Below are 25,134 nucleotides of genomic sequence, written 5' to 3'. Positions count from 1 at the left end.
TTCGGCCTTGGTGTTCGATTAATGCGGAGGTTTTGTTTTTGTTTGTTTTTGCTGGTGCTGTTGTTGTTACGTCCAGTAGGAAACAATCGGACCATTTGAAATCCAAGCCCGGCCCAATTGTTGTTTGCGCGGCAACCCAGTTCATAGTAACACAAACAGGATGCAACGTCATCCAACTTGTTCATTCTTCGGTACCTTGCCGCGACCCATTTCTAAGAAGAGATCAGCCTCTCCTTTACTGGAAAGCATTTCCCCCGTTTGTTTGTCAACGGCTTGGCAAGGTGTCAAAACTTCTTTCCCTTCCCGTACAACTCGGGCATATCCATGCCGACGCGCCTGGCTGTCAGCCTCACTCTCTCCTCCTCGTCCATGTCCATGCCTGGATTATAGCGCTCTATCAGTGTGACGTACAGCCTCTGAGAGCGCAGGTAGGCGACGAGTTGCTCTGCTTCGGCGTGTGAGCTGGCGGACGAGTCGGTAAATGAGGCGCGGAGACGGTTGTGTAGATGGCTTCGGGGGGAGGCGAGGACAGGGCGGGGGGGAAGTTCGCGCAGGATGGAGCGGTAGATGGACCGCAGGCGGGCGGGAGACATTGTTGGCATGTTTGGTGTATTTGCGGCAATCGCAATGCCGGCTTGGAGAAGGGAGGTTGTTTCGGGTGGATGGTGGTTTGTGTTTGATTCGGCTTGCAAAGAAAACTACTCGGTACTGCGAACGGGATTGAGAGCTGGTTTTGATTGGCTCGGGATGTCGGCGTGGGGCTTGCATGGAGGATGGTTACTGCATGTCGTGTCGTGCCTGCCAACCAGGCGGCGCAGTTCTGAACTATGTATAACGGCTTATTCGACACCTCAAGTAAAGACTATTATTATAAACTGCAATTGCCCACTTGAGGATCTATTCATAAATTGCTTCCTTAATTTTTATTTTTTTTAAATTGACTGATTTAGGTTGTTATACACTGGAGAAGTTAGTTGTGCATCACCAGCTATCCAAAGTAATTCGTCACATCATCCTCGAGGTCGTCCTGCCATCGGCCACATCGGCATCGCGACGTCCCGGCTTGGATCAAGGATCAAGAATATCAGTTATAAATGCTCTATATGAGAATTTCATAAATTTCGCAACTAGTAGTACACTTATACTTGACGGGTTCAAATACACGCCATGGTCCGCCATGGCCAATTTCCTCCCCCAACATTCTACCTGTGAATCTTTACTTGATCTTCTTCTGCTTCAACTTGATAGTCTGGTCGTTGATAAACACCCCCTTGCCCTTGTACGGCTCCGGCGGCCGCCACTGCCTCACCCTCCCCGCAAACGACATGATCACCTCGCGATCCGTACCCTCCAGCAGGATTCTCGTCGGCGAGGGCGTCGTCACCGTGACGCCCTGCGGAATGCCCTCCTCGACAGGGTGCGTGAAGCCCAGCTTCAGACAGAGGAACTTCTGGCCCGGGTATTGCTCCTTGGCGCCGCGGCGCTCGACGCTCGCTCGGTAGCCCACGCCCACCAGGCGTAGGATGGCCGTGTGGCCCTCGGACACCCCCATTACGTAGTTGGTCAGGTAGGACCACGACGTGCCTGCGTAGACCAATTGTTAGCAAAACTCTACCTTGACTTGTCCGCGCGATGGTGTTTGCAAAATTCTGACGGGCAGAGGTCACGACATACCCCACATCTCCTTTTGATGCTTGACGTTTGCATCCTCAACGCCCAGTAAGACTGTCTTGTTCTCCAAATCCTGCTGCAAAGTCACAAATTCAGGAACATCAAGCTCCAGCGATCCTATTCCCCAAGTCATGTTAGCTCAAATGCTTCCAACAGTTCTCACTTGGCACCACCAGTCGGTTTATGAAGCGCGGCCATGAGAAAGGAACTTGAGCTCACCCAACGGTCCCTTTACTGTAATTGTCTTCTTAACGGTAGGCTTGTATGAGGTCGCAACTTTGGATGTCTTCAAATCGCTCATGGAAAGCTCCACGCCGGGAGGGATAGAAATCAGCGTTCGCCCAAGCTTCGAGGGTCGTTTCGTCGTCGTCGAGAAGTGCCGTTGCGCAGACGTTTGCCACGCTGGCAACAGGAATCCCGGCAGCGCTACCTGCGGATTCATGCGCAGCGCATGGCCCAATGCCTTTCCCTTGGCAGGGACAAACCTTGAGGCCATTGAGATTTGTCTTTGCCGTGGCAATGGATGGGAGATTGCATGGACAGCCACTGATTCCTCGTCAGCTTTGGGTGCAGGTGAACTTTTTGGTCGCTTAGTCATCCCATCACGTGTACCACTCGTTGACAGCAGAATTAGGTGCCATGCACAGCTGTACCAACATTGCATTTACTGGCACTGCAAATATACTAGTTCTTTTTATATACGAGTAAATTTCAAAGTAATATTTACTCAACAACTTGGTCAATTCTCAGCGTACAATGCTACAAGAGTGGCACCAACGCTCAATAATAATAATAATAAAAGGTATCTAGCAACCTCCTCTGGTTACAACTACTTCCATAGCGCGAAGTAAACTTTGACCAACTCACGCCGCCCACATTCAAGTCGGACATTCTGGCTGAATACAAATAGCTTGTCGTAGAGTCTCTTACTCCAAAGGTTCTTCAACAGGAGCTTCTTCATCATACTCCTCTTCCTCCTCATCAACACCAGCATCCTGGTATTGCTGGTATTCAGAGACAAGATCGTTCATATTAGACTCAGCCTCAGTGAACTCCATCTCGTCCATACCCTCACCAGTGTACCAATGCAAGAAAGCTTTGCGACGGAACATGGCAGTGAACTGCTCACCAACACGCTTGAAAAGCTCCTGGATGGAGGTGGAGTTACCAATAAAAGTAGAAGACATCTTGAGGCCACGGGGGGGGATGGCGCAGAGGGCGGTCTGGATATTGTTGGGGATCCATTCGACGAAGTAGGAGGAGTTCTTGTTCTGCACGTTACGCATCTGGTCCTCAACCTCCTTCATAGCGACCTTGCCACGGCTGGAACGGAAATTAGTACAATGACCTCGTATAGTATGCACATCATTGACGGGACTTACAAGATGGCAGAGCAGGTCAGGTAGCGGCCGTTTCGGAAGTCAGAAGCGGCCATCATGTTCTTAGGGTCGAACATCTGCTGGGTGAGCTCAGGTACGCTGACAGCGCGGAAAGAGTGAGCACCCCGGCTGGTCAGGGGGGCGAAGCCGACCATGAAGAAGTGCAGACGAGGGAAGGGGACCATGTTGACAGCCAGCTTACGCAGATCAGAGTTCAACTGACCGGGGAAACGCAAGCATGTGGTGACGCCAGACATGACGGCAGAGACAAGATAGTTCAGGTCACCGTACGAAGGGTTAGACAGCTTGAGAGTGCGCATGCAGATGTCGTACAGAGCCTCATTGTCGATGCAGAAAGTCTCGTCAGAGTTCTCAACGAGCTGATGGACGGAGAGGGTTGCGTTGTAGGGCTCGACAACGGTGTCGGAAACCTTGGGAGAGGGAACGACGGAGAAAGTGGCCATCATTCGGTCGGGAAACTCTTCACGGATCTTGGAGATCAACAGAGTACCCATACCAGCACCGGTACCACCACCGAGAGAGTGGGTGATCTGGAAGCCCTGGAGGCAGTCACAACCTTCCGCCTCGCGACGGACAACATCAAGGACATTGTCGACAAGCTCAGCACCTTCAGTGTAGTGACCCTTGGCCCAGTTGTTGCCAGCACCAGACTGACCAAAGACGAAGTTGTCGGGACGGAAAAGCTGACCGAAAGGACCGGCACGGACGGCATCCATGGTGCCAGGTTCAAGATCGACAAGGACGGCGCGAGGAACATACTTGTTACCGGAGGCCTTTTGAGGGGAATCCCCGCGTCAGTCTTTGATCTTCCCCTTGATAACAACCTATGGTTCCTCAACATCCTAGGATTCGGCTCATTCAAACTTACCTCATTGAAGTAGACGCTCATACGCTCGAGCTGGAGCTCAGAGGTACCGTTGTAGACACCATTGCTGTCGAGGCCGTGTTCACCAGAGATGGTCTGCCAGAAAGCAGCACCAATTTGGTTACCCTGTCGAAATATTGTAAGCTCCCGATCTCCGTAACAATTCATTCGAAAATAGCGGCGAATTTGTTTACTTACGCACTGACCGGTCTGAAGGTGAACCTGTGTAAGATCAAAAGGAAATAAATCGTCAGCCAATGTTCATTATGATGATGCAGCGCGTTTTGCCTCGTCCTGATGATCCGTTGGGCGTGCGTATATGGACGTGGCCTCCTCATACAGCGGGGTACCAAAATCAGGGGCACGACCATGGAACGCGTCGAGGAGGGGTCCTAGACAATGGAGGGGGGACTCACAATCTCACGCATGTTGGCGGATTATCGTCGACGACAGGAAATTCGGGTGAAGAGTGAGGTTGATGGAAGAATCACGATAGCTAGGCAGAGCTTCACGATCCGTAACGGGTTGGTGTAGGGGAGCAAGGGAGAAGAAGTCGCGGAGGTGTTGATTTTTGTTGGAGATGTGGTTCACCGCCATACCTGGTGGTAGACCCCTGGCTGGGGAGGCAAGTGCAGCAGCCCAGGGAAGTACCTGCCCCGCCTTCACTTTCGCTTGTTTACACGCATGGTCTGTGCGTCCCCAAAAGGGGCAAGGCGGCAAGTCAGGCACCTTGCTGTGAGTGGCTCTAGTAACTTGACTATTTGCAGAGGTTGAGGCGGCACCTCCAAGCCTACACTTTTGGGTGAAAATACGACGTCTAATGAACCCCCTTCAACGTCATACTACTCCGTATTGATTGGAACAATATCCAGTCTCCGAAAGCTGGCAGGGTACCAGAATGGGTCCAATCGAATGGAGAGTACGTAGTAGTACTACAGAGAATGGACGGAGCAGCTCGTGGGAGATTAGATCAATTGATGAGGTTGACCAGGTTGACCCCCCACTCTGGATCCAACTTCCACCGCCACACTGAGAAAGTGATGGGTCACCTTATATGTGGCTGAAAGCCTGTCGTCTTGCAAATTAGGCACACTGTGAGCGTAGGGTAATGTCGTTGACCGGAGTATCAAGCTGCTAGATGATCTCACTGTCCAAAGAAATCCCCGGAAACTCTGGTTACTCTGTTCAAGTACTAATCGAAGGGTTCGCTTGCAACTTGGTTTCGGTAAGTTGGCGTCACGTGAACCCCCTTTTCTCCACACAAAATCTCACCCTTCCCGGAATTCACTCTGACGTAACATTTTTATAGTACCACCATGTTACAGCGATCTTTTGCGCGATGAATTTAATCAAGGCATGTTTAAAAGAAACACAGTCTCGTATTTCGAAGCTACTTGTCCCACGGTCTCAGCTCAAATCGTTCGTGCAACCGAGTCTAGCCGTGGAAGAACCGGATTATTACGAACCTGGCGGGTTTCATCCTATCTCCCTTGGGGATACATTTCACCATGACCAGTATACTATCCTGAGGAAATTGGGTTATGGGCAATACTCTACAGTTTGGCTAGCTAGAGATTTAAAGTATGTCGTCCATTGCTATTGTACTCGAAGCTGACTGGAGGTAGATGCCGAAGATATGTAGCACTCAAGATGTTGAGAGCTGACTGTTATGGTGGCACCCATGATATTTTCGAGACGGAGATTCTCTCCAAAATCTGTGAAGTGTCTAGGCAGAGTTCTCATGAAGGCCGCGCTCATGTGTCGCATCTCCTCAGCAAGTTCAAGCATAAGGGCCCCAACGGCGAACATGTTTGCCTCGTGTTCGACGTATTAGGACACCATCTGGGTTTCCAAACGGTGAAATACGAGGACGGAAGATTACCTGTTAAAACCGTGAAGTTAATTGCAAAACAGCTACTGCTAGGACTTGATTTCCTTCACAGAGAGTGTGGTATTATTCATACTGGTATGACGTAACATATCGTGTGGATATCCGCGTTTTTCTGTGCATTGCTAATATCCCCTTGTCTTGAATAGATCTAAAACCAACAAATATACTGTTAGAGTTGGAAAGCCCGAACAATGCCATTGCCAAGTATCTATCGGTAGTTCCCCCGCGGATGGCCGATCCCCAACGTGGTGCTCCGCTTCGTGAGGTTATCACGACACCGCCAATTTCCGAAATAAAGCATCCTCATGTCAGAATTATTGATTTTGGCGTCGGTAAGTATACTACGTTCCCAGGCATCACAATATGAAACTTCCGTGTCATAGCGTCTTGGAGAGAAAAGCATCTGTCAGACCTGATCCAGTCACCGGCTTTAAGGGCACCAGAAGTAACTATCGGCGCCCCCTGGGATACTGGTGTTGACATATGGAGTCTCGGATGTCTTGTAAGAGTGGTTTACTATTTTGTGCATCATACGAACTATTCTGACATTTAATTGCCAGATTGTGGAGTTTATCCAAGGAATAGTTCTCTTCTCCAGTGAGGGTTCAGCAAAGGGGACATGGACGGCTGAAGATGACCATTTAGCAAGAATTGTCGAGATACTTGGCCCCTTCCCACTTCCTGTCATGAGACAGGGAAGTCGGGCAACGCATTTTTTTGATCCCCAAGATATATTCCCCTTCTAGTATCGATAGGTTGCCTATCTAATACGCTTTGCCTGTAGGAAGTCTTCTCCGTATTCCGAACTTGAAATCTACGAGCCTTGAACGCTTGCTAAACGGCACATCAAAGCCGTTTCTGAAGCCCGAGGATATGCCCGATCATGAAGTCGATATATTTACTGACTTCATTAAGGGCATGCTAACAATCGATCCAGGGTCTCGAAAGTCTGCAGCAGAACTGCTGCAACATGAGTGGATTCATCCCCGATGAATATAGAGTAGAATTTGAAACGATTTACATACAAACTCGTAACTACTTGCGGCGGTATATGGGATTCTACATCACGAGCCGCCCTCCAAAGAGTAGATGTTTATTGGATGGCGTCAGCTGGTAAGTACAGACGGCAACCCGACAAACGGTCTGGTAGTTCTGATCAAACCATTCATGAAGGGTATGATCTAGTGCTATACTTGGTGAGCGGTTATCACGACGCTTATCGGGTTCAATCGTTGAACAAGTGTTCGTGCCTGTAGGGAACGTATTTTACGACGAGAAGCACGGAAGGCCACTGGGCCAATGCCTCGAACCTTGCAATCGGTCAGCTCCTGGTCCACCAGTTCAGTGCTGGAATGCATGGAATCGCTTGCAACAGTGTCCTTTCCTCTTAGTGATGGACAATTGCAGGCTTGGCTTTCTCCTTGGGCGATTCTCCGCTACGCTGGCGATAAGCTCCTTGATATGCTTTGGCCACATCGTCTTTAAAGGCTTTTCCCTAGTCCACAGCTCCTCGCGTAGTTACTTGTAGCTTCCTAGTCCATCATAGGCGGTAATTGCAGTATTATAACTCTGTACGTCTTCGCATGATTCCACTCTTTATATGGGAAGTCAACAGTCTTTCACTTTGTCTGAGCTGTCCAAACAATTGTGCTGTGCGGCAGCCTAGTCGTCATCTACCTAGGTACTTACCTAGTAGATAGCATGAGAAATCTCAACACACTCCATTCTGATCTGCACGAGCTGCAAAACTAAAGCGCCAGCAGTGGTATACGCGGTTGGACAAAGAATTCATTCAGAAACCACACGCTTCGCATTGAGGTGGTCAGCGGGCTAGCATCTACAGTACAATCAACAAGTCTGTCAAGCCTCATCTCTAAATTAGTAAATAATCATTTCACGTGCCCCGAGGCTCTGCCAGCTTAACATAGTAGTTGACTTCCTTCCAGATTCCCTACCTTATCGTCCCATACTCTGGGTCACTATAACAATGGTCTTGCCACGTATAATTCTTGCTGCAGTTGGCTGAATGACAAGACAGGGGAGATTGCGCATGAGCCCTGCCGCTTCTATTTTCATCTAAACGTAGGGCAGAGGTCTATCAGGCTCATTATTCAGGTTATCGCGGGCTTGGTTGGGCATCTGTGATGACTGCATCGCCGAATGCAATCTGGCTGCAGTGAATAGAGAGATTTGTCAAAGGCTCGTGACCGTATTCCCATTCGCGGCGTTGTCGTTCGACAAGCATAATAGATCCACGAGAAATGAACGACTGGAATATTTTTCCCTGCAAACTTCGGATACCTCTGCCCCAGTTTACGACGGCACTCAGACAAGTCTGTTCCCTGAGTGTCGTGTGTCGTACACATCTTGCTCACTGTGCTGAGGAGTGTCGGCGCCGGTTTATACAAGGGGCCCGTTCTTCTGATTCTCCCTCCGTCTTCTGCCTCGCCAAACAAAGTCATGATGGGGCAACGCCAGGATAACCATCATCAGGTGAGCTGGCCGCCACGTCGACACTTCTGACAGCCTGCAAACCAATGAATGGATTCTCATTATTCTCATTATCCCCAGTAGCTAAGATTAAATTTTTGGTCTAATGAGCCTTAACAACACCAGCCGCGTCCGCCTGAGCCGAAATCTTCTTCTTGTACGCCTGCACATCGCCATCAAACTTCTCGACGGTTCCCTTGTCACACACCCACAGTGACGTACACACCATCTGCAACATGGTGACGTCGTGAGATACCATGAGTACACCTCCCTGGAAAGCCTGCAAGGCTTCCGCAAGGGCATCCATAGCTTCGATATCAAGGTGGTTAGAAGGCTCGTCGAGTACGAGGATGTGGGGATTGGTGAGGGCCAGGCAGGCAAATGCCACCCTTGACTTCTGTCCTCCAGACAGTAGAGCCATCTTTTGTAAGCCTGTGGTGCCGGTGATGCCAAAGGCTCCCAGCTGTCTTCGATATTCCTCGTCCGTTTTTCCGGGATACGTTTTTGACATGAAGCTGACGGCACTAAGTGACAAGTCGAGAGCGTCCACATGGTGCTGCGCGAAAAATCCGATACGTAGACGTGGGTGAGATGTTACTATACCCTTGGACACTTCCAATTTGCCAATAAGAAGCTTCAGAACAGTCGTCTTACCGGCTCCGTTGGGACCTACAATGCCAATGCGGGAATCTAGCTGAACATCCAGATCCACGTTTCGTAACAGAGGTTTGTCCTTTGTATATCCAAAGTCGACCTCGGACATCTGGATAATGGGCGGCGACAGCTTCTCCACGTCGGGAAAGGTGAACTTTACACTGTATTCTGACTCTGGCGGGGTGAGGACAGGCATCTTTTCCAGCTTTTTAATCCGAGACTGAGCTTCGGATGATTTGGCAGCATTATAACGGAATTTGTCAATGAATGCCTGGAGGTGAGCTCTCTGCGCCATTTGGTTCTCGTACTCCTTCTTGGCAACCTTCTTTCGCTCCTCGCGGGTGGCGTAAAAGGAGTCGAAATTTGCGCCACGGTAGTAGTCGAGTCGCTCAGAATGCTGGTGAATAATATCGGTCGCAACCTCGTTCAGGAATGCTCTGTCGTGGGAAACAACAAGAACAGTGCTGGGATAGCCTTGCAGGTAGTTAGAGAGGAAAGTAATGGAGGGAACGTCCAACATGTTGGACGGTTCGTCGAGCAACAGCAGATCAGGCTCGCAAAACAGGGCACGGGCGAGCGCGAGACGCATTCGCCAACCGCCAGAGAACGTCTTGGTGGCGTATTGTTGCCTCTCGGGAGAGAAGCCAAGACCTGCTAGAATACTGGCTGCTCGAGATTCTGCTTTGTCAGATTCCATCTCGGCCAATTTGGACTGGATATCTCCCAGTTTGCTATCCTTGGCTTCCTTTTCGCGATCGAGCTTGGCAGCATCGGCGGACGTGTCAGCAAGGGGCGCTCGCCGAGCCTCCAGCTCAGCCAAGCTAGCAGTGAGTTCCTACACGATGTATTAGCCGCTGGACGGTACATCTTTTGAACTAGAGCTGGGTACATACCTCCTGTTCTCTCAGGAGAACTTTCCGCCAGACATCAGCGTCAAGAACTGCTTGCAGGGCAGGTGTATCGTCTCCAGTAATCTGTACAGTCGATTAGCATGCTTTGTGTTTCTCAAAGCTCAAGTACGGTTAGTCAGACTTACTTCTTGCTCCACGTGTAGAATGGATATGTGCGTGGGAATGGCGACCTCTCTCCTTGACAGAGCCCGCAAAAGGGTAGATTTACCCACACCGTTATTACCAACCAAACCATAACGATGACCATAGGCAAGGGTAAGAGTAGTATCCGTAAGAATCCTATTGCCGCCAATCGACACATCAATATTGTCCAGTTTGACGTCCTTGGTCTTGTTTGCGCCGGAGCTGCCAATTTGAAGAGGGTTGACGGCCATGTAGAACTCTTCGTACGACTGCGTATTCTCCGGCAGGTCCAACAGTCTTGATGCCTCATACTCTACAACCTTGAACGTCTTCTTCTGTTGCTTGGCAGCAATCTTGCGCTCCGCCTTTTCGAGCTTCTTCCGATCGACCTTCGATTCGACTTTTCTGGCATTGGCCTGCTCTAGATCAACACCGCCAGTGGCCACGGCCAACGTTGACGACATGTTACGCTGTGTGCTAACTTGGATGGTCTGATCTAAGCGCTTGGCTATGGAAGGTCCTATGCGCTGACCCCCATTTGCTTCGGCGTACTTGTCGACCCATTTCTCCACGAGCTGCTTGACCTTTTCCTCGACGGATGGATTAAAATCGCCGGAAGCGGAGAGAAGTAGTTCGGTAATGGCGGCGGCAGCTTCGCTAAGAGGTGACAGACCAGAGGTCTCTTCATCGTCGGTCCAGGCTGTTGAAGCGTGCGTCAGATAACCGACGGAGTAGTCTGAGACCACAGGATCGATGTTTGGAAGCACAGCTCTAATATCGGCTTCCATCCTGTATATTGTTGGTCCACGTGCGATTTGGAGCGGGAGACGTTGCTTTCGAGCTTAGGCTACTAGCTATTCAGCTTCAATCTGGAGTTTTCAGACGTCTATGCCCCGCCAGAGCCTTCGGCGGTGGTGCATAGTGGGGTCATCTGACGGCCCGTTTCGGTCCGGCAGAACGCTTGGCGACCGTTAATATTGCCACCTACCCTACATCGATTTTCCACCCACGCGGCTAAAATAGCTGCGGAATTGGAATATAGTGGGAGATTTCCTGAATGTTTCTGTCGTTTATATTCCTGGTATAATACTGAATATTTTGTCCCATTCCGTTGTTTTCGTTTTCATTTAGATATTCTTGGTATATAGATTCACACCATCACACGAGGGTGATCCGTATAGATGGACGGGGAACGTCGGCCGGGACGAGCAGGCCAGGTTTACCTACACATTCACAATATACGACGTCCAAAACAGCAGAGGCGGTTGGGATAAACATTCCTCCACAATGAGCCACGTGTGGGATTACCAGTCAGAGTGTCACCGTCTCAATCGGTGCCTGGCACCAGCGCCGTGCTATCACTCCACAATGCAAACTTTCTCGCCACGACGACCGGAACTGCAGGAACACGGATGAGGGCAAGCCGTCAGCTATAATCAATCATATCGGAGGCAAGGTCGGATGAATTGGTACATGGGCTCTGTCTGATGACGAGACGCAAATACCATGTTCAAGATCAGCTTTGTGCAATTGCTCGAGCCAACTACTATGGTTTTTATGACTGTCGAAATAACTATCTATCCCTGGCAAGACCATAAGTAGACACATGAGGAGAGTCATCATTTTAAAATGAAAACGTATTCCCCTATAAGAATTCTAATTTTGAATTATTCTGGCATAAAGAACTCCATGAGTGTTGGTTGAAGAATCTCTAGTTACCCTATATGGAAAAGAACCTTTTGCCAGCCATCTGTTAACTCACCTTTCGCTAATTCGAGCAAGACACTCCATGCCGAATCGACCGAGAACACACCATGGCAATTCGATCTGGCCCACAAACCCCGGCCCATCTTCCGTTCATTTTATCAACGAAATCAATTCGTTCCTCATTGTAGTACCCGCACATGTCGTCACAAGCAGGGCAATGTAATTGCCTACAAGTCCAAACTTTGGCAAGCCACCCGAACCTTTGCGGACCAATTACAAGCCCCAAACCTTAATTACCGGCGCGTTCATTTCGCGTATCGTGTCGCGTTACCCCGAACTTCCCCAATTGAATATGGCCGAGCGGCCTGGATGGATCCAATAATGGCGCCTGCTGGGTTACCAATACCAGAGCGGCGGGAACACCGTACATACGCCGACTTATGCAAGTCACACACACTTTCGCCTGATTGACACAAATAGAAAGAACGAGTTGTCAATCCGCCAGGGATCCTCCTTGCTGAGTGAGATGTGGAAACTTTCGTTTGGCCTTGGCGGCAACAAGGTGGAGAATGCCGCCGTCCTTCCGGAATCCTTCGCCAGTCAGTCGCCTGGTTAGAGTGGTCCTGGACTGGGAGACGACAATAACCGCGTCTCCAATGAGAGATGAGACTCACAGCCTGCTGGCGGACCACTGTGTGTGGTTATTATGTTGGCGTCCCGATTCTGCATGCCGTACATACGTCCTGCATACCCCGGTGAACTTTGCGAGGTTTGCATTGTCGAATGAAAGGTGGCTATCATAGTTTGTTTCCTTCGGCGGAGACAACTTATCCCAATTTATTCCCACCATCAACGGAGCTCCGTATTCGGGCCATTCTCATTATCAACGGCGTCTGCATCTGACAAAGTGAGAATGGGATACATACGTTTTTGCCCCAGCATTGCTAGTAACTCGTTCCCACATTCAAGACCATGGGCTTTGATAACTTATTAGCAAACCAGCCGGGTTCTGAAGACTCAAAACATGTTTGCCATGTGCAAGAACTGGCCTGGCTTTGTTGCTTGGAACCTCGCGGCCGCCGTATGAGAGAGCTCCCTTCTGATTGCAATGCCACAGCACCAGTTGATGCATTTGCAGCCTGGCTTGCCACAATTGCCACTTGACACAGGTAGACAAGGAAAATTGGCCTCGCTTCATGTAGCAGGCGATCCGGGCTCTTCCTGGTGGATTGTAAAGGTGGGACCTGGTCGGTATCATGCTAAGTTTTTTTCGAGTATTTGATGAATCGATTCCCGCTTCGGTATGGTTTGATGCGCTTGAGGCAAAGTTGAATTGTATAACTGAATCAAATACGTCGTCGTAGATAATCATTCTGATTCTCTTGCCATGTGGAACACAAAAGAGTTCTCACGTTGCCCTCAGTATTATCGAGTAGTGGACCATTGCAATCTAAATGGAGCCTCTATCTCTATTACCCCCTGCCGAGCTGGACCGATAGTGCAAGCATGGATTGAAAGCCTTCGCACGTTAGCACCAACCGCCCATCACGACCAGATTTGCCTTGTTCGGCGGCTCTCAGCGCCGACGTTCTCAAGACAGCGTTCTCGAGACAGTCTTCTTTGCTCGGGACTAGTACAAACACTTCTGATGAAAAAGACGACATTCTAAATACTCCGTAAGCTGAACAGGATAAGAGCAGTTTGCCGGGCTGTAACTGAACCTTTGCGAACTCTCCTGTATTGTTGTACTTGGTCCAGGACCTTCGGTATTGCTGTCCCACGCCCGAGAGTGTCCATTCGATCTTGGTATACAAGGATTGTGCTTGGCGTGATAGACTCGGAGCAAATCAACAGGGGGCCTGAAGCTCAGTGTTGGTGGCCAGCATTATCGTGATGCTGAATTGACCTGCTAACAATTCATCTCGTCCTTTCGTTATGCGGATAAATTTGTGTTCTTCTTTTCTTGCTCCTGCCAAAATCACGCCATCTGAAGGACACGAATGGTGCCTACAATCCAATGGCGGCGAGACGAGGCCATAATCTGGCTAGCTTCACTTTTCTGGGCTCGAGCAAAGGGCCATTAGAGGTCCAAGTTAAGTATAAAACCACCCATGGCCCTTGTTGCCCCACAAGTTGTCGTCAGATCTAGTCTGGATCTGCCGCACCAACTGAAAACCGTGATACCGTTGGTCAGCGTCGCTCACTCGTCAAAATGCGGATTTCTGTACGTACAATGTTGACTCATTTCTTGCATATGCATGTAAGTCGGCGTTTCCTCGCTTTGGTCTGAAGGCAAGAAAACAGACAAACAGGCAAAGCAGGATAGATCTCCAGCCCTTCATCCCGATGCGTCTGCGGGGTTAGAAACAGCCAGCAATGAGGAGAAAGTGTGTTTGTTATTTTGCCACACACCACGCGGCGATGGAGCTCCAGAAGGAATGGGGCTCGGTATAGCTCCGTAGTTGGGTTTTGAATGGTGACCAGGGTGCGTGTTGCGTCTATGGATGGATGAAGCTAGTCTTGGCCACGAGGAGTCGTCTCAGATCCAAGCTAGGCAAGCCAATGCATGCTCTCCAGTCTATCAAATAAGACGCCGCGGATACGAGGAGAGAGGAGGCGGAGAGACTGGCGGAAAGACTGGCGGGAGAGGACCAGTTGTTGCTACGATCTCCTCTGACTTGTTGCCCGTACGTGCGGAAAAGAGTTTTGGTTACGATTCGAGATTGTAAAAAGGGATGAGAAAAGGTTATGGTTGTGCCTTCCTTGAATGTTTAATGTTTCCTGCTACCGTTAAGCGAAGTTGGTTTCGTCCAATCAATACTAAAGTACCCCGTACAAGTACTTGGGAGCCCACGAGCTGTCTTCTACACTAGACGTTGACTCCCATCGACACATTGACCAGACATATTGCAACCCGCTTACAACAGACCTCATGTCCACAAGCAATGTTCGCAGAGGCACAAGCTTGTCCCAAACTCATTGTGAAGTTCCTTTTTTTTGTGTTCTGTGCTGATGTCACCACACGCTCGCTTGAAGTACCTGTGCGACGGCTTGGTCCTTTTTTGGGTCCTCGGTCAAAGCCGCCATTGACAGACATTATTGGCTACGGTGTTGATGCCTACGGACAGTCTTTGAGCACCAGACAATAATACTCTCACAATCCGTGCCACAGCAGACGTGCGAAATGCGGAGAAATAAGCCCATAAATTTCCCTGGGTATCGGCAGTTATCACATCAACCTTGAAACGATTTAATCAACGCCTCTTTGGACAAGGTGGCGGCGCTATGAACGGTTAAGTTGGTATCCGTGTGCAGCTGATGTGACATGAGAGTCACCTATTGATACTAGCCGCTGTAAAATCAACGGGTGGCCGCAAGGCAGCTTCGTGTTACAGGAAGGCAACGGAGGAGACCGCTGGCTTCCTAGCTTCCACAAGTCTTCGTGTCAAGAGGAAAACATGTCTCAATCGTGGCAGAAGGGTGGGTGAATGATACGGTAGCTTGGGTAGCACGACTGTTTAATCCTGGGTCCGCCGATTTGGCTTTGAAAACGGAAATGCACGGTCCAGCACTTTCATACCGGTGCTTTGCGAATGAGGACTCGTGGAAGGATCATCTGGCCGAGATACGGAGTACTAACTATGCTTCAGATTGTCTTGCTGGTCCTCGCGCCTCGCGTGTCCATCAAAGAATGGCACCTGAGAAGTTGATGCTGGACAAGGTATGTATGTCTGGGTTGACACCGAGTGTTATTACTTATCATTCTACGTTGAACTGGCCAGCATCAATCGACACCGGGCTACCGATGTTGTGGCCGTTCCTCACACGTGGATCGCTGATGGTCGTGTTTTTGTCGGCCATGTGGTTGAAGGTTGTTTCTCTATGCAACCCGGCATGTTTGACGGCGAGACGACTGCAAACAGACGATAACAAACAGCTCCTCGAGACCATGGCGAACCTGACAACCATGCACTGTACACCATATTGTACCATATGCGGCAAGCTAGAATGGACCCGTGGGCCGATGCAGACGCGCAGCATCATCCGGGAAGGTCTTTGGAAGGATACGTCGGCAGAAGCCACGTCTCGCCTCTCGCCAAGATGTGGTAGAGAACTGCACCGGACTCTAGTACGGAGTACTTGAGCGTCAGTGGAGTTGCCGTGGATTTGTGCCACAAGATCTCTGTAACTCCATCCAGATGTGCGATGGAAGAGATGGAAGGGGAGGACAAGGGCTACCGCGATAACAAAGCCACCGGCCAGCACACCCCTTTTGTCAATGGATGTCAAAGGCTCGGAAAACATTTCCATGTTGCTACGAACTCACTCCGGGCGGCGGACATTGGCGATGCAGGGCGATGCAGCAAATTGTGGTATCCCGTTCCGAGTACATGCAGAAATGCCTGCCTGCGGCTGAGTTGGGGAGACAGGCATCGTCTATGGAGCCACGGTCGGCTCACCTCTTGACCTTTCATTAAACGATGCAGCACTTCGCACGGAACAGTCATGACCATAAAACTAGGCTCAAAACGTCGGTTTGACTGGATTGTTGATGGCCTTTCTGTTGGGTCCCTTGCCCCTGCTCTACACAGGCTGCCCCGAACGACCCATGCCTAGCTTGTACATGTGCGGTGCAAATCAAGTACTAGTAATACCTGGTAATGCGGGAAAGGGGAGCCTTTTGCCCAGGAACATTTCAGAGTCTTGCGCGTGCTCATCATGACAAGGTATGCGGTTGTGCCACAACGAACAAGTTGGTGTGCTTTTGGTCAACTCTGGGTTGTCGATTCGTCCTGCGACACTGCCCTACGGGGTGAAAGAAGAGAGAGAGAGAGATGAGCGAGCGAGCGAGCGAGAGATTGCGGCATCTGACCACTGCAAGATATCATGCAAGTGTTATTAGTCCCTGTCACCCATCGTCCTGACGCCCGAAGCAGCAAGATGCGGTGCGTCCAGACCTGCAAGACGCTGCCAATTACAAAGGGCCGTCGTTCGGTCGGAACATCATCAGCGACAAAAAACATGATCCACTCGTCGCATCTCGGTCTTGACAGTACATATGCCCTTGTTCACATGGGTTCTTGGGATTGGCGATGGTCTAAGACACTCACTTGAAGGGTGGCCAACCAGGCGGGATGCAGGTAGACAGCTGCAGTTAGGAATGCAGAAGGCGGCCGAAGCCATATATTTAGCGACAAACAATGCCAACTCGGTAGTATGAGTGTATGGAACACAAACAAAATTCCTTGAAACGGAATTGTTGTCGGTCACGAGTCTGACAGCTACCAGACTCCGTAGATGGCTGTTATTGGGCTGCAAAGGCAGGGGTGGTGGTGAGTGAAACTGCATGTCACAGACGACACCACATAACTACATGCTGGTACATTGGACTATATTCGGGACGAAAATATGACAAGGAGGACACGGCGAGAATGAGCACAAGTCCGAGCCATTCTGCATGGGGTTGCTATTTACAGAGTGCGCTGTTCTATTTACGCAAAGTCTGCAACATCGATGGGAGAAGCCGTTCTGGAAATGAGGACGGACATACGTGACGAACCACCAGACGAGAAGTTGCCTCCAGTCAACAAAAACAAACAAATGAGAAAGATAAAATAGAATAAGAAAAACAAAAACAAGCCAAATAAAAGAGCGAGCGAAAGAAAGTCGCACAATCAGATTGCATGTCTTTGCCAGACCGCAACACTTGTAGCACCAAGTAATCATTCGTAGCTGTGCAATAAGACGCCAGGCCGGGTAAGAATAACCATGTAAGTGTGTGCATCTTGCGGGCGCTGGAATGCATCGATTAATGAGACAACAGATACGAACAGCTCCGTAATAGCCGACGCAATTGTAATCTATGTACGGAGTAGTAACTACATCTTTGCTTGGCCAAGATGTCTGTAACCAGCCATGTGACTACCTTGGGACCCGAGCCTGCGGCCGTGATGGCTTTCTGGAGATGACATCAAGTCATTGATGGCTTGGGTCTGGTTTCGGCCTCCAGTCCGAGGGCCCTGCCCAGTCGCGTCCACGGCCACGTCCAGTTGACGTCCAATCCCATGTCCGGCTCGATTGTTGTGATTAGTACTCGTCGTGTCAGAGTCAGCGTGCTTTGACCTGGCCTCGCGGAGAAGAGGCCAGCATCAGCATGTATACGGAGCACTGTAAACAATCATATTGAAATGTGAGGGCTGCGACCATGGACATCTTGAACGGGGTGACAGCTGGGGGCCATAAACATTGAACCGTCAACTGGCTGCCGGGAGAGACACCGTGGTGATGTGCCACGGTCAAGGTGTTTACAGAGGCAGGCGGGGGACGCGGCAGGGGGGACATGGTCGATGTCTATGTACAATTGTACAATGTACTTAAGTATGTATGTGCGGAGTAGTACCAGACATGTATCCACTGACTAGACCATCATTGACCTTGAAACCACGCACTACTGAGTAAGTACGGAGTACTGTGCTGGAGATGCCGACGTCAATTGATGTTGAGATGATAGCGGATGGGATACTTGACGCTGCGTTCCGTACCGAGCAGAGCACCGGTGACGCTTTGAGTCGGGTCAATTGACTCCAGTGCATGTTGCAGCATAAAGTCAGCAAGCGCCAACTGGAGGATTGACTGGCACCTGGGATTATCTGGAACATTCCGACTCCAGTGTGGACCGGTGTTTGCACCACTGACAGCTGTCGAATTTGTTTGCGTCTGGTGCCTCCTAAAGTCGGTCGAGTTTCCCTAGACAGGCATGTCGCCTTGAAAAACGTTTCACAAGGCGCGTGGGTGTTTTTTTTATTTTTATTTTTCTGTGGTCTTGTCCTCGGTGATCCGTACTCCATACATGTACTGCGGACAGCAACAGGATCAGCGGCCGGCGGTCAGTTTTATTTTTATTATTAACCAGCATTGTTGACAAGACACGCACGTGCTGTTGTTGATGGCGCGTGCCTGTGCCTGTGCTTGTGCTTGTGCTTGTGCTTGTGCATGTGCGCTGTTGCTACCCGTTGAACACGACCGGCGTCGACTGTAACGGGCCATCCGACCCGGAGCAACCAGACAATAAGAGGCACCGACTCTGGGCGATTCATTCAATGTTCGGTAGTCCAGATGTCATCATTGACACCTGGACCAGACATGGCATCTAGATGCACAGCGGGCAAGTCATGGCTGCCTGTGCCAGGCGGCTGGTGCGCTGCGCTGCAGTGGGTGCAGTGGGCTCAAGGGCTGCGTGCAGCGGGTACATGTGCAGTGGATGATGGTGCACGCGCCGTGGGGTGGCCCCGGGCACGTCAGTCGACGTCAAGTGCTCCGGTGTCTGGTGTGGATTCCATGCTCTCAGTGCTGGCTTGAGCACCTCAAAGTTGAGGGCAGGCAGCAGATGCAGCTAATAATACAGCGCCCACAGCAGCCCGGCGCCACTATATTAGACCAGACGTCAACGGTATGTGCACACATACTCGCCAGTGACCACTTATTCAGGCACATGCAATTTGACTTGATATTGAAGCACTTGACCAGACCAGCAGCGACATGCCTAAAGTATCTACTTTAGGTACTTACTTGACTACTTACATGTAGTTGGGTCAATAGGTCCCCAAGTCTGGCTAGCACCAGGCCAGACATGTGGACGCCTCAAGTGCTAATTACAAGTACATTACAGCAGACTGTATGTGCCTACCAGCCCCAGTCAGTGATAGATGTGTCCGCCAACAATCAAATCCAAGTTGACGTTGAAGCACCAGACGCAGCAAGCTGGACGTGGCAGCCAAATCAACTCGACCAGACATCAATGAAGCCCACCAGAATACACATGTGCACTCAATCATTGACGCTGCTGTTGCGCCTGGCCATTGGCCTGCCCTGTGCTTCCAAGCCCCGGTGTTGATGTCTGTGTCTGGTTGCTTGCCAAAGCCATTCGACGGAATATCGAGTTTCGCTTCGCGTCTTTGATCATACATACTGGTCCATGTTGACAAGGCGGCCGCTCTCTTGGCCTGCTGGCCCATGTCGCTGCTTGTCCCTTGTCTTCGACCTCGTCTTGGTCCCTTGTCCCTGTTCATCCCTGCGTCGGCGATCCAAGGTCGAACCAAATCTCAGCAATTGACTGGATTACAGCTAACCAGGCCCTCAAGCCAGCTCCGGATGTCCTGGTTCTGGCCAAAGATCCATTCCCATTTGCTCACTTGGGTCCAATCTCCAGACTTGCACGGGGCAGCAACATTGAGTGTTCCTCTCCACTGGACCGTGCCAAAAGCAGAGGCCAGGCCAATTTGCTTTCCTTCACCTTCTGAGCCTAGGCGAACCACGGCCGAATACTGGCGGCACCGGGGGAAAAAAAAATAGAGAGGTACAATCGTCAACTTTATTTTCTCGCCCTCGATTATTTTTTTTTATTTTCATGTTTTGTTATTTGTTTTGGCCGACCTTCAACTAGGCCCATTCTCTCCTTGGGAGTAAAACTATTCCTATTTGATTCTTTTTGCCCCATTCCTCCTGCCCGGCTGCCCCTCCGTTTAAGCATCGTCAATCGGGCTCTTTCTTTCTCTTCTTTCGTTTCTTCTCCCCCGCCGTGCTGCGTCTTTGGAGGTGAGACCAGGCGACGAGCTCTCGACAGGCCCATCACCCACCCCGACGAACATTTCGATCTGCGCGCCGAGCCTGTTGCTTGCTTGCTTGCTTGCTTGCTAGTACTGTCACGAACGGCTGCCGACTGCTGCTGCTGCTCCTCGTTGCTCTCCCCACACACGTGAGAGCAGATACACACAGTCCTCGGTTTCAAAGGCCTGCCCGTCTCCGAATTCTCCTGCTCGCATCCCTCCCGTCAACTGCCGGGGGCCCCAAACGGTCGAGCGTCTCTTGCTGATCCGTGGCCCGACGATGCCAATGCTGTTTCGACTCAATTATTGCCATTCTTGACCTCGACAATTAGAATGCTCGTCCTGCTGCCGAATTAACACAAGCAGAAGTCTGCAGCTCACCATGCAGACGGTTCCCAGTGTACGTCCAGTCCCCGTCCCGTCTTGAGAGCTTGTTTGAAGTTGTTCCCCTTTCGAGCTACCGCGCACCCACCACCAGACCACACCTTGCTTGACCCCAAAATCCGCCCTGCCACAAACCCACACCGCAATCGACTACACATGCACAAACACAGCCTACCTGACTTTATACCACCGCGCAGCAGCACGCACGCCCACTCAAAGCTCCTGTATCACCGGGTCTGGTTCTGCAGCGTTTGGACCCAAAACTCAAAACAGCCGCTGTTCTCGTCTGGGCCTGCTCCCACTCCGACGCCCTGCCCAGCTCTGCCGTCTCCTCGTCGCTTGCGTAAAATCGTCATTGAGTCTTGGATTGCATTGCCTTCTCTCCCTCTCCCGCCCTCCACTGCTTTTGCCTCACTTTCAGACGCACACACTTCCCACCACCACCCCGGGATTGATTTGCCTAGCTCTAACACGTTCTGGTTGCGACCATCTAGCTTGTTGGGACTGGCACTGCCATTGCTGCAGCTGCCAGTGGCCTGGTGTTTGGCCAACCCACTGACCTCGACCTCAACCTCAACCACCAGGCTGCCACAGCTTCCAGCCGAGGAGCTCGAGTTCACAAGAGATCGATATCAATCGACCGAGTATTGCCTGCCAAGTCGTACTCGCCGTCGAGGACCTTGACTCCGCCCTCGCGTCGACCAGCTACCAGCTCTGCTGCACCGCGCTCAATTGGCTCTGAGCTTCATGCTGCTGGTACTTCAATTCACCAAACGACGAGACCTCCATTGTCGCGCCGTCAGCGGCCGCAGACCTCCCAAGTTGCTCCATCAAGTACTTCCAGCAGAAGACAGTCTCTTGTTGTGCTCAGCCAGGGAGATATCTACACTGGTATCCCCGTCGTGGAAGGCTCGAGGGAGTCCATTTCGTCGTCCGGCTCTTGGTTGAAGCGCCTGTCTTCCATCCGTCCATTGTCACAGCACGGCAGCCCCAGGTCTAGCATACTTGCGGATTCACCATCAGTTTCAATTTCATATGGGTCTGCTGCTCCCATACTTTCCCGATCTGGATCTGTTTCGAAGCCAATGCCCCCGAATAAACTGGTAAAGCGTTCGCCCTCAAGAAACTACACGTCGGAGGAGTTGGCGCAACGCAAGTCAAAAGGCCATTTACCTACTCTTCGCCGACCAGCCACCAGCCACCAAAGATCTGCAACTCTGCAACAATTCCGGGCAGGGCTTGATGTTGCAGGCTCGAGTGCCGATGCAAAGTATTCCCTTGATGAGCCAATTTGTCCGGAGGAACTGCTTGGAGCATCGCCAATTGAAGAATTGGGCCAGTCTCCTCGCACCGCCAGGGCTGCAAAAACTTCTGGCTGGGTATCTTTTTTCCACTCCAAAACCGCCAGTCTTATGACAAAGCCAAGCTCTCACACCCGGCTTGGTGGTAGTGGTGACGGCGGTGACGCAGCATCGTCCGCAAAGAATTTGCAGTCCAAACGCATAAATCCGGCAAGAAGCATGCTGCCTGGCACCGGAGCTCATCTGATTAAGCCCAGAATGGTGTCGGGCTCATCTACGCAGAGCGACTCGTTTGCGTCGTCGCATATAGAGGAGGAACCCAACTACCAACTTGTCAGCCGCAATGGGGATCGTGTAGGCTCCCCGACTACTGGCGAAATGGTCTCCGGAATGCCACCGTCATCACGCCCAAGGAGATCTTTTTCTTCTACATTTTCTCAGACCGCAAACTGGGCCTCGAAAACATCTGGAAGCTTGCGCCGAACTAAACGGGGCGCGACCCAGGGCAGCGGAGAGAACAAGCGGCACGTGTCAGCTCCAGTCAGAGCCCTGCCATCAGCTGTGGGCCGCGTCGATACAATGACCAGCACCCCGATCGCCCCGGTTCAGCAGGGATTGACACTGGATTCAGCTGCGACTTTTCAACGCCCGGCGCCTAAAAGAAACGCATCCTCCCCACTGCCCCCGCTCTCCAATCTTCCAGGTCTTCATGCAGAGTTGTCGCGACGGAGTCCTGTTGGCGGCGTCGCCGGTCATTCAATTCGGCTAAATCAGCCGTCAGGAAGTTCAACAAGTTCTACCAGCGTTGCCATGACGCAGCGGAGAGGCTCTCACTATGAAAGACTATCTGCCCTGGACAGCTCAGACGGCGACGCGCGCGACTTGATATCTGGTGATGAGTACGACACTGACTTCAAAAGCGACACCCTTTTTGACTCGTTGCGGACTATGGGTTCTGGCCGGGTCAGAGCTGTGGAGACGCCCCTTGAGTCTGTGTATGATGAGTCCCCCCCCAGCACAGGCGGGAATAAGAGATCAAAACGTCTTTCAATCCAGGAGATCCTTGACCGGACTTGGGATGAAGACGGTAAGATTATGGAAGAAGACGAATCAAATTCGACTCCAGTCCACGCGCCACACCGATCCATGGGCAGTCATGTTAGACGTGAACTGCGAGAAGACCCTCGCTTTGGCCTGGACCCATTGACGAGCAACGAGGTGGCCCGGGAGACGCGCAACTTCGGCAGGTTTTCGCTTGATGATGACTTTGACGAGGACTGGACCAGAGATGACGATGACGCACCAGTCAATGCTCTGTCACCTCCTTCAAAGGGCAGTTCTCTCAGCTCTAGTGGCATTAATCCCAACGTTCGCCTAGCCTTGGCTAGTATTGGCGGCAACTTGAATGCTCCCTCAAAACCACGATCGTCAAGTAGCGAACGTCCTCTCAGCAACCTGTTCGACTGGAGCGAGCCAACCCCCCATGACAAGCAGAATCCGGCGTGTCATTCTCGGCCCAAGACAGCTTACGCTAAACAGGAAATTGACTCTAGAGGAGGTCGACCTGTCGTTCGCAAAGGGCCGATGCCGGCACACGTCCGGAGCCAAAGTGTACCTGTAGTGCACGATCTTGCTGATGAATCAAAACCCGCAGGATCAAAGTATGGGACATGGGGGCTTGGTTCAAAAACCGTTAGCGAAGATTGGGACGAGGACTTTGAGTTTGGTGGCCTCAATGATGGACCAGGCGGGAAAGACCACGAGGATCTTTTTGCGGTCCCTGAATCAATCCGTGCCTCTCAACCCAGCGTCAAGGCTCATTCTGGTCAAATTCGAGAATTATCTCTCCTCGTCAACGACCTTAAGCGACTCTGTCGCCATGGCCGGGAGCTAAATATGCTGAATGGCGAGCAGAAGCCATTCTGGAAGGAAGCTGAAGGCATCATTGCCCTGGCTTCTCCAGACGAGGGATCTGCGAACGAGGACGGTCAGTCAGAGGCCTCGATCTATATGGACGCCTTTGAAGCTGCAAACCCTCCAGGGGATGAGGATGACATTGACGATAACCTCTCTTTTGACAGGTTGGACGCAGTTATTGAACGTAATGAACCGGTCATGTCCAAGACGGCTGTCGTTCGTGAACGGCAATCCCCGCGACGACGATCTGTCTTCTCTCCAGATGATGATATTTTTGGAGCAAACTGGCCCCTGTCAGATGATCGTCCACGATCTAATCGCCCCAGTCGACCCCGAACACCCGAAAACCCACCAGCCAAACTTCAAGACGTGGATGGTGTGGTGAGATCTGTCATAGAGTCTGTTCAATATCGGTCGATTTTGGCAACTGCTCAGCCGGCCGCACAAGGATCTCGGAAGCGTGATGCTGGCCCTAATAGGATGCATTTCGATACTAACAGCTTGAAACTATTGGTCAGGAGAGCCGGAGAATTGCGCGATATCCTGTCCGATCTCATCAGGAGGGCCGATCAGTTGACACAAAGTCCAGCTCGAACTCCACGACACGAGAGACGCTTGGATTCGAGCCCTGCGTTTACCAGAGTTTTTGATGATCCAGGATCCAGCCCGGCCCGACGACCCGTGAAGAGTCGTGGTAATAGTACTACCATTGTTGAGCGGCCTTCATCTGAAAACTCGCCACCATCAAGCATTGGACGCCGAGTCCCCTTGATGACGGTGAATTAGCAACAATCACAGAATCTAAGCACCTCCAACTATACTCCTTTTATCACCACCACTATACACCTCCGTTATTCATAGCCGAGGTTTTGTACAAAACACGCGGAAAATACTTGTTTGTGAATTATCTTGTTTGCATAGCGACGGTTCTTGTCCTGAGGTTTTTCTTTTCTTTTTTTACTCACTATAAACGACATTGGGTGACTCGGACATCAAGAGGGCGAACAGTATAATATGGCTCAAACGAGTCGGATCAGCCTCGTCATCTGTCATCGCTTGAGATGCCTGTCATCGGGCTGCCATTGTCATGGCTGAACCGGTTCTGAGTGGGAGGTGTCGTGGCATTTTCTATTTTGTATGCTCTTTTTTATATAATGTAACCCACGCGCCTACCTGTCGTATAATGAACACGAGAGCCGGAAACAACTTCCCGA

The 25,134-nt window shown here is 51.0% G+C and overlaps 6 protein-coding genes across 6 annotated transcripts; 2 read left to right on the top strand and 4 right to left on the bottom strand.

Annotated features, from left to right (window-relative positions):
* Window positions 1-284: 284 nt before the first annotated feature.
* On the bottom strand, window positions 285-602 carry MAA_02079 (uncharacterized protein; the record flags this gene model as incomplete). The annotated part of the gene is made up of 1 exon (XM_007820077.1): window positions 285-602. The coding sequence occupies one exon, from the start codon at window positions 600-602 to the stop codon at window positions 285-287; it is 318 nt and encodes a 105-aa protein (XP_007818268.1).
* A 614-nt stretch (window positions 603-1,216) lies between these two features.
* On the bottom strand, window positions 1,217-2,167 carry MAA_02080 (uncharacterized protein; the record flags this gene model as incomplete). Its single annotated transcript, XM_007820078.1, has 3 exons — window positions 1,217-1,584; window positions 1,675-1,788; window positions 1,891-2,167. The coding sequence occupies 3 exons, from the start codon at window positions 2,165-2,167 to the stop codon at window positions 1,217-1,219; spliced, it is 759 nt and encodes a 252-aa protein (XP_007818269.1).
* A 430-nt stretch (window positions 2,168-2,597) lies between these two features.
* On the bottom strand, window positions 2,598-4,364 carry MAA_02081 (Tubulin beta chain; the record flags this gene model as incomplete). Its single annotated transcript, XM_007820079.1, has 5 exons — window positions 2,598-2,994; window positions 3,054-3,844; window positions 3,940-4,062; window positions 4,135-4,158; window positions 4,353-4,364. 5 exons carry the CDS (start codon window positions 4,362-4,364, stop codon window positions 2,598-2,600), a joined length of 1,347 nt encoding a protein of 448 aa, XP_007818270.1.
* A 710-nt stretch (window positions 4,365-5,074) lies between these two features.
* Window positions 5,075-6,820, top strand: MAA_02082 (Serine/threonine-protein kinase; the record flags this gene model as incomplete). Its single annotated transcript, XM_007820080.1, has 7 exons — window positions 5,075-5,161; window positions 5,246-5,517; window positions 5,562-5,902; window positions 5,974-6,159; window positions 6,211-6,329; window positions 6,388-6,424; window positions 6,612-6,820. 7 exons carry the CDS (start codon window positions 5,075-5,077, stop codon window positions 6,818-6,820), a joined length of 1,251 nt encoding a protein of 416 aa, XP_007818271.1.
* A 1,600-nt stretch (window positions 6,821-8,420) lies between these two features.
* Window positions 8,421-10,793, bottom strand: MAA_02083 (ABC transporter; the record flags this gene model as incomplete). The annotated part of the gene is made up of 3 exons (XM_007820081.1): window positions 8,421-9,806; window positions 9,865-9,945; window positions 10,008-10,793. 3 exons carry the CDS (start codon window positions 10,791-10,793, stop codon window positions 8,421-8,423), a joined length of 2,253 nt encoding a protein of 750 aa, XP_007818272.1.
* A 9,907-nt stretch (window positions 10,794-20,700) lies between these two features.
* MAA_02084 (uncharacterized protein) lies at window positions 20,701-24,706 on the top strand (the record flags this gene model as incomplete). Its single annotated transcript, XM_007820082.1, has 2 exons — window positions 20,701-20,718; window positions 21,197-24,706. 2 exons carry the CDS (start codon window positions 20,701-20,703, stop codon window positions 24,704-24,706), a joined length of 3,528 nt encoding a protein of 1,175 aa, XP_007818273.1.
* Window positions 24,707-25,134: the final 428 nt, after the last annotated feature.

The sequence above is a fragment of the Metarhizium robertsii genome (genome assembly GCF_000187425.2).
Source record: "Metarhizium robertsii ARSEF 23 chromosome Unknown MAA_Scf_1, whole genome shotgun sequence".
NCBI lineage: Eukaryota > Fungi > Ascomycota > Sordariomycetes > Hypocreales > Clavicipitaceae > Metarhizium > Metarhizium robertsii.
This window is presented reverse-complemented; position numbering and strand designations above follow the sequence as displayed.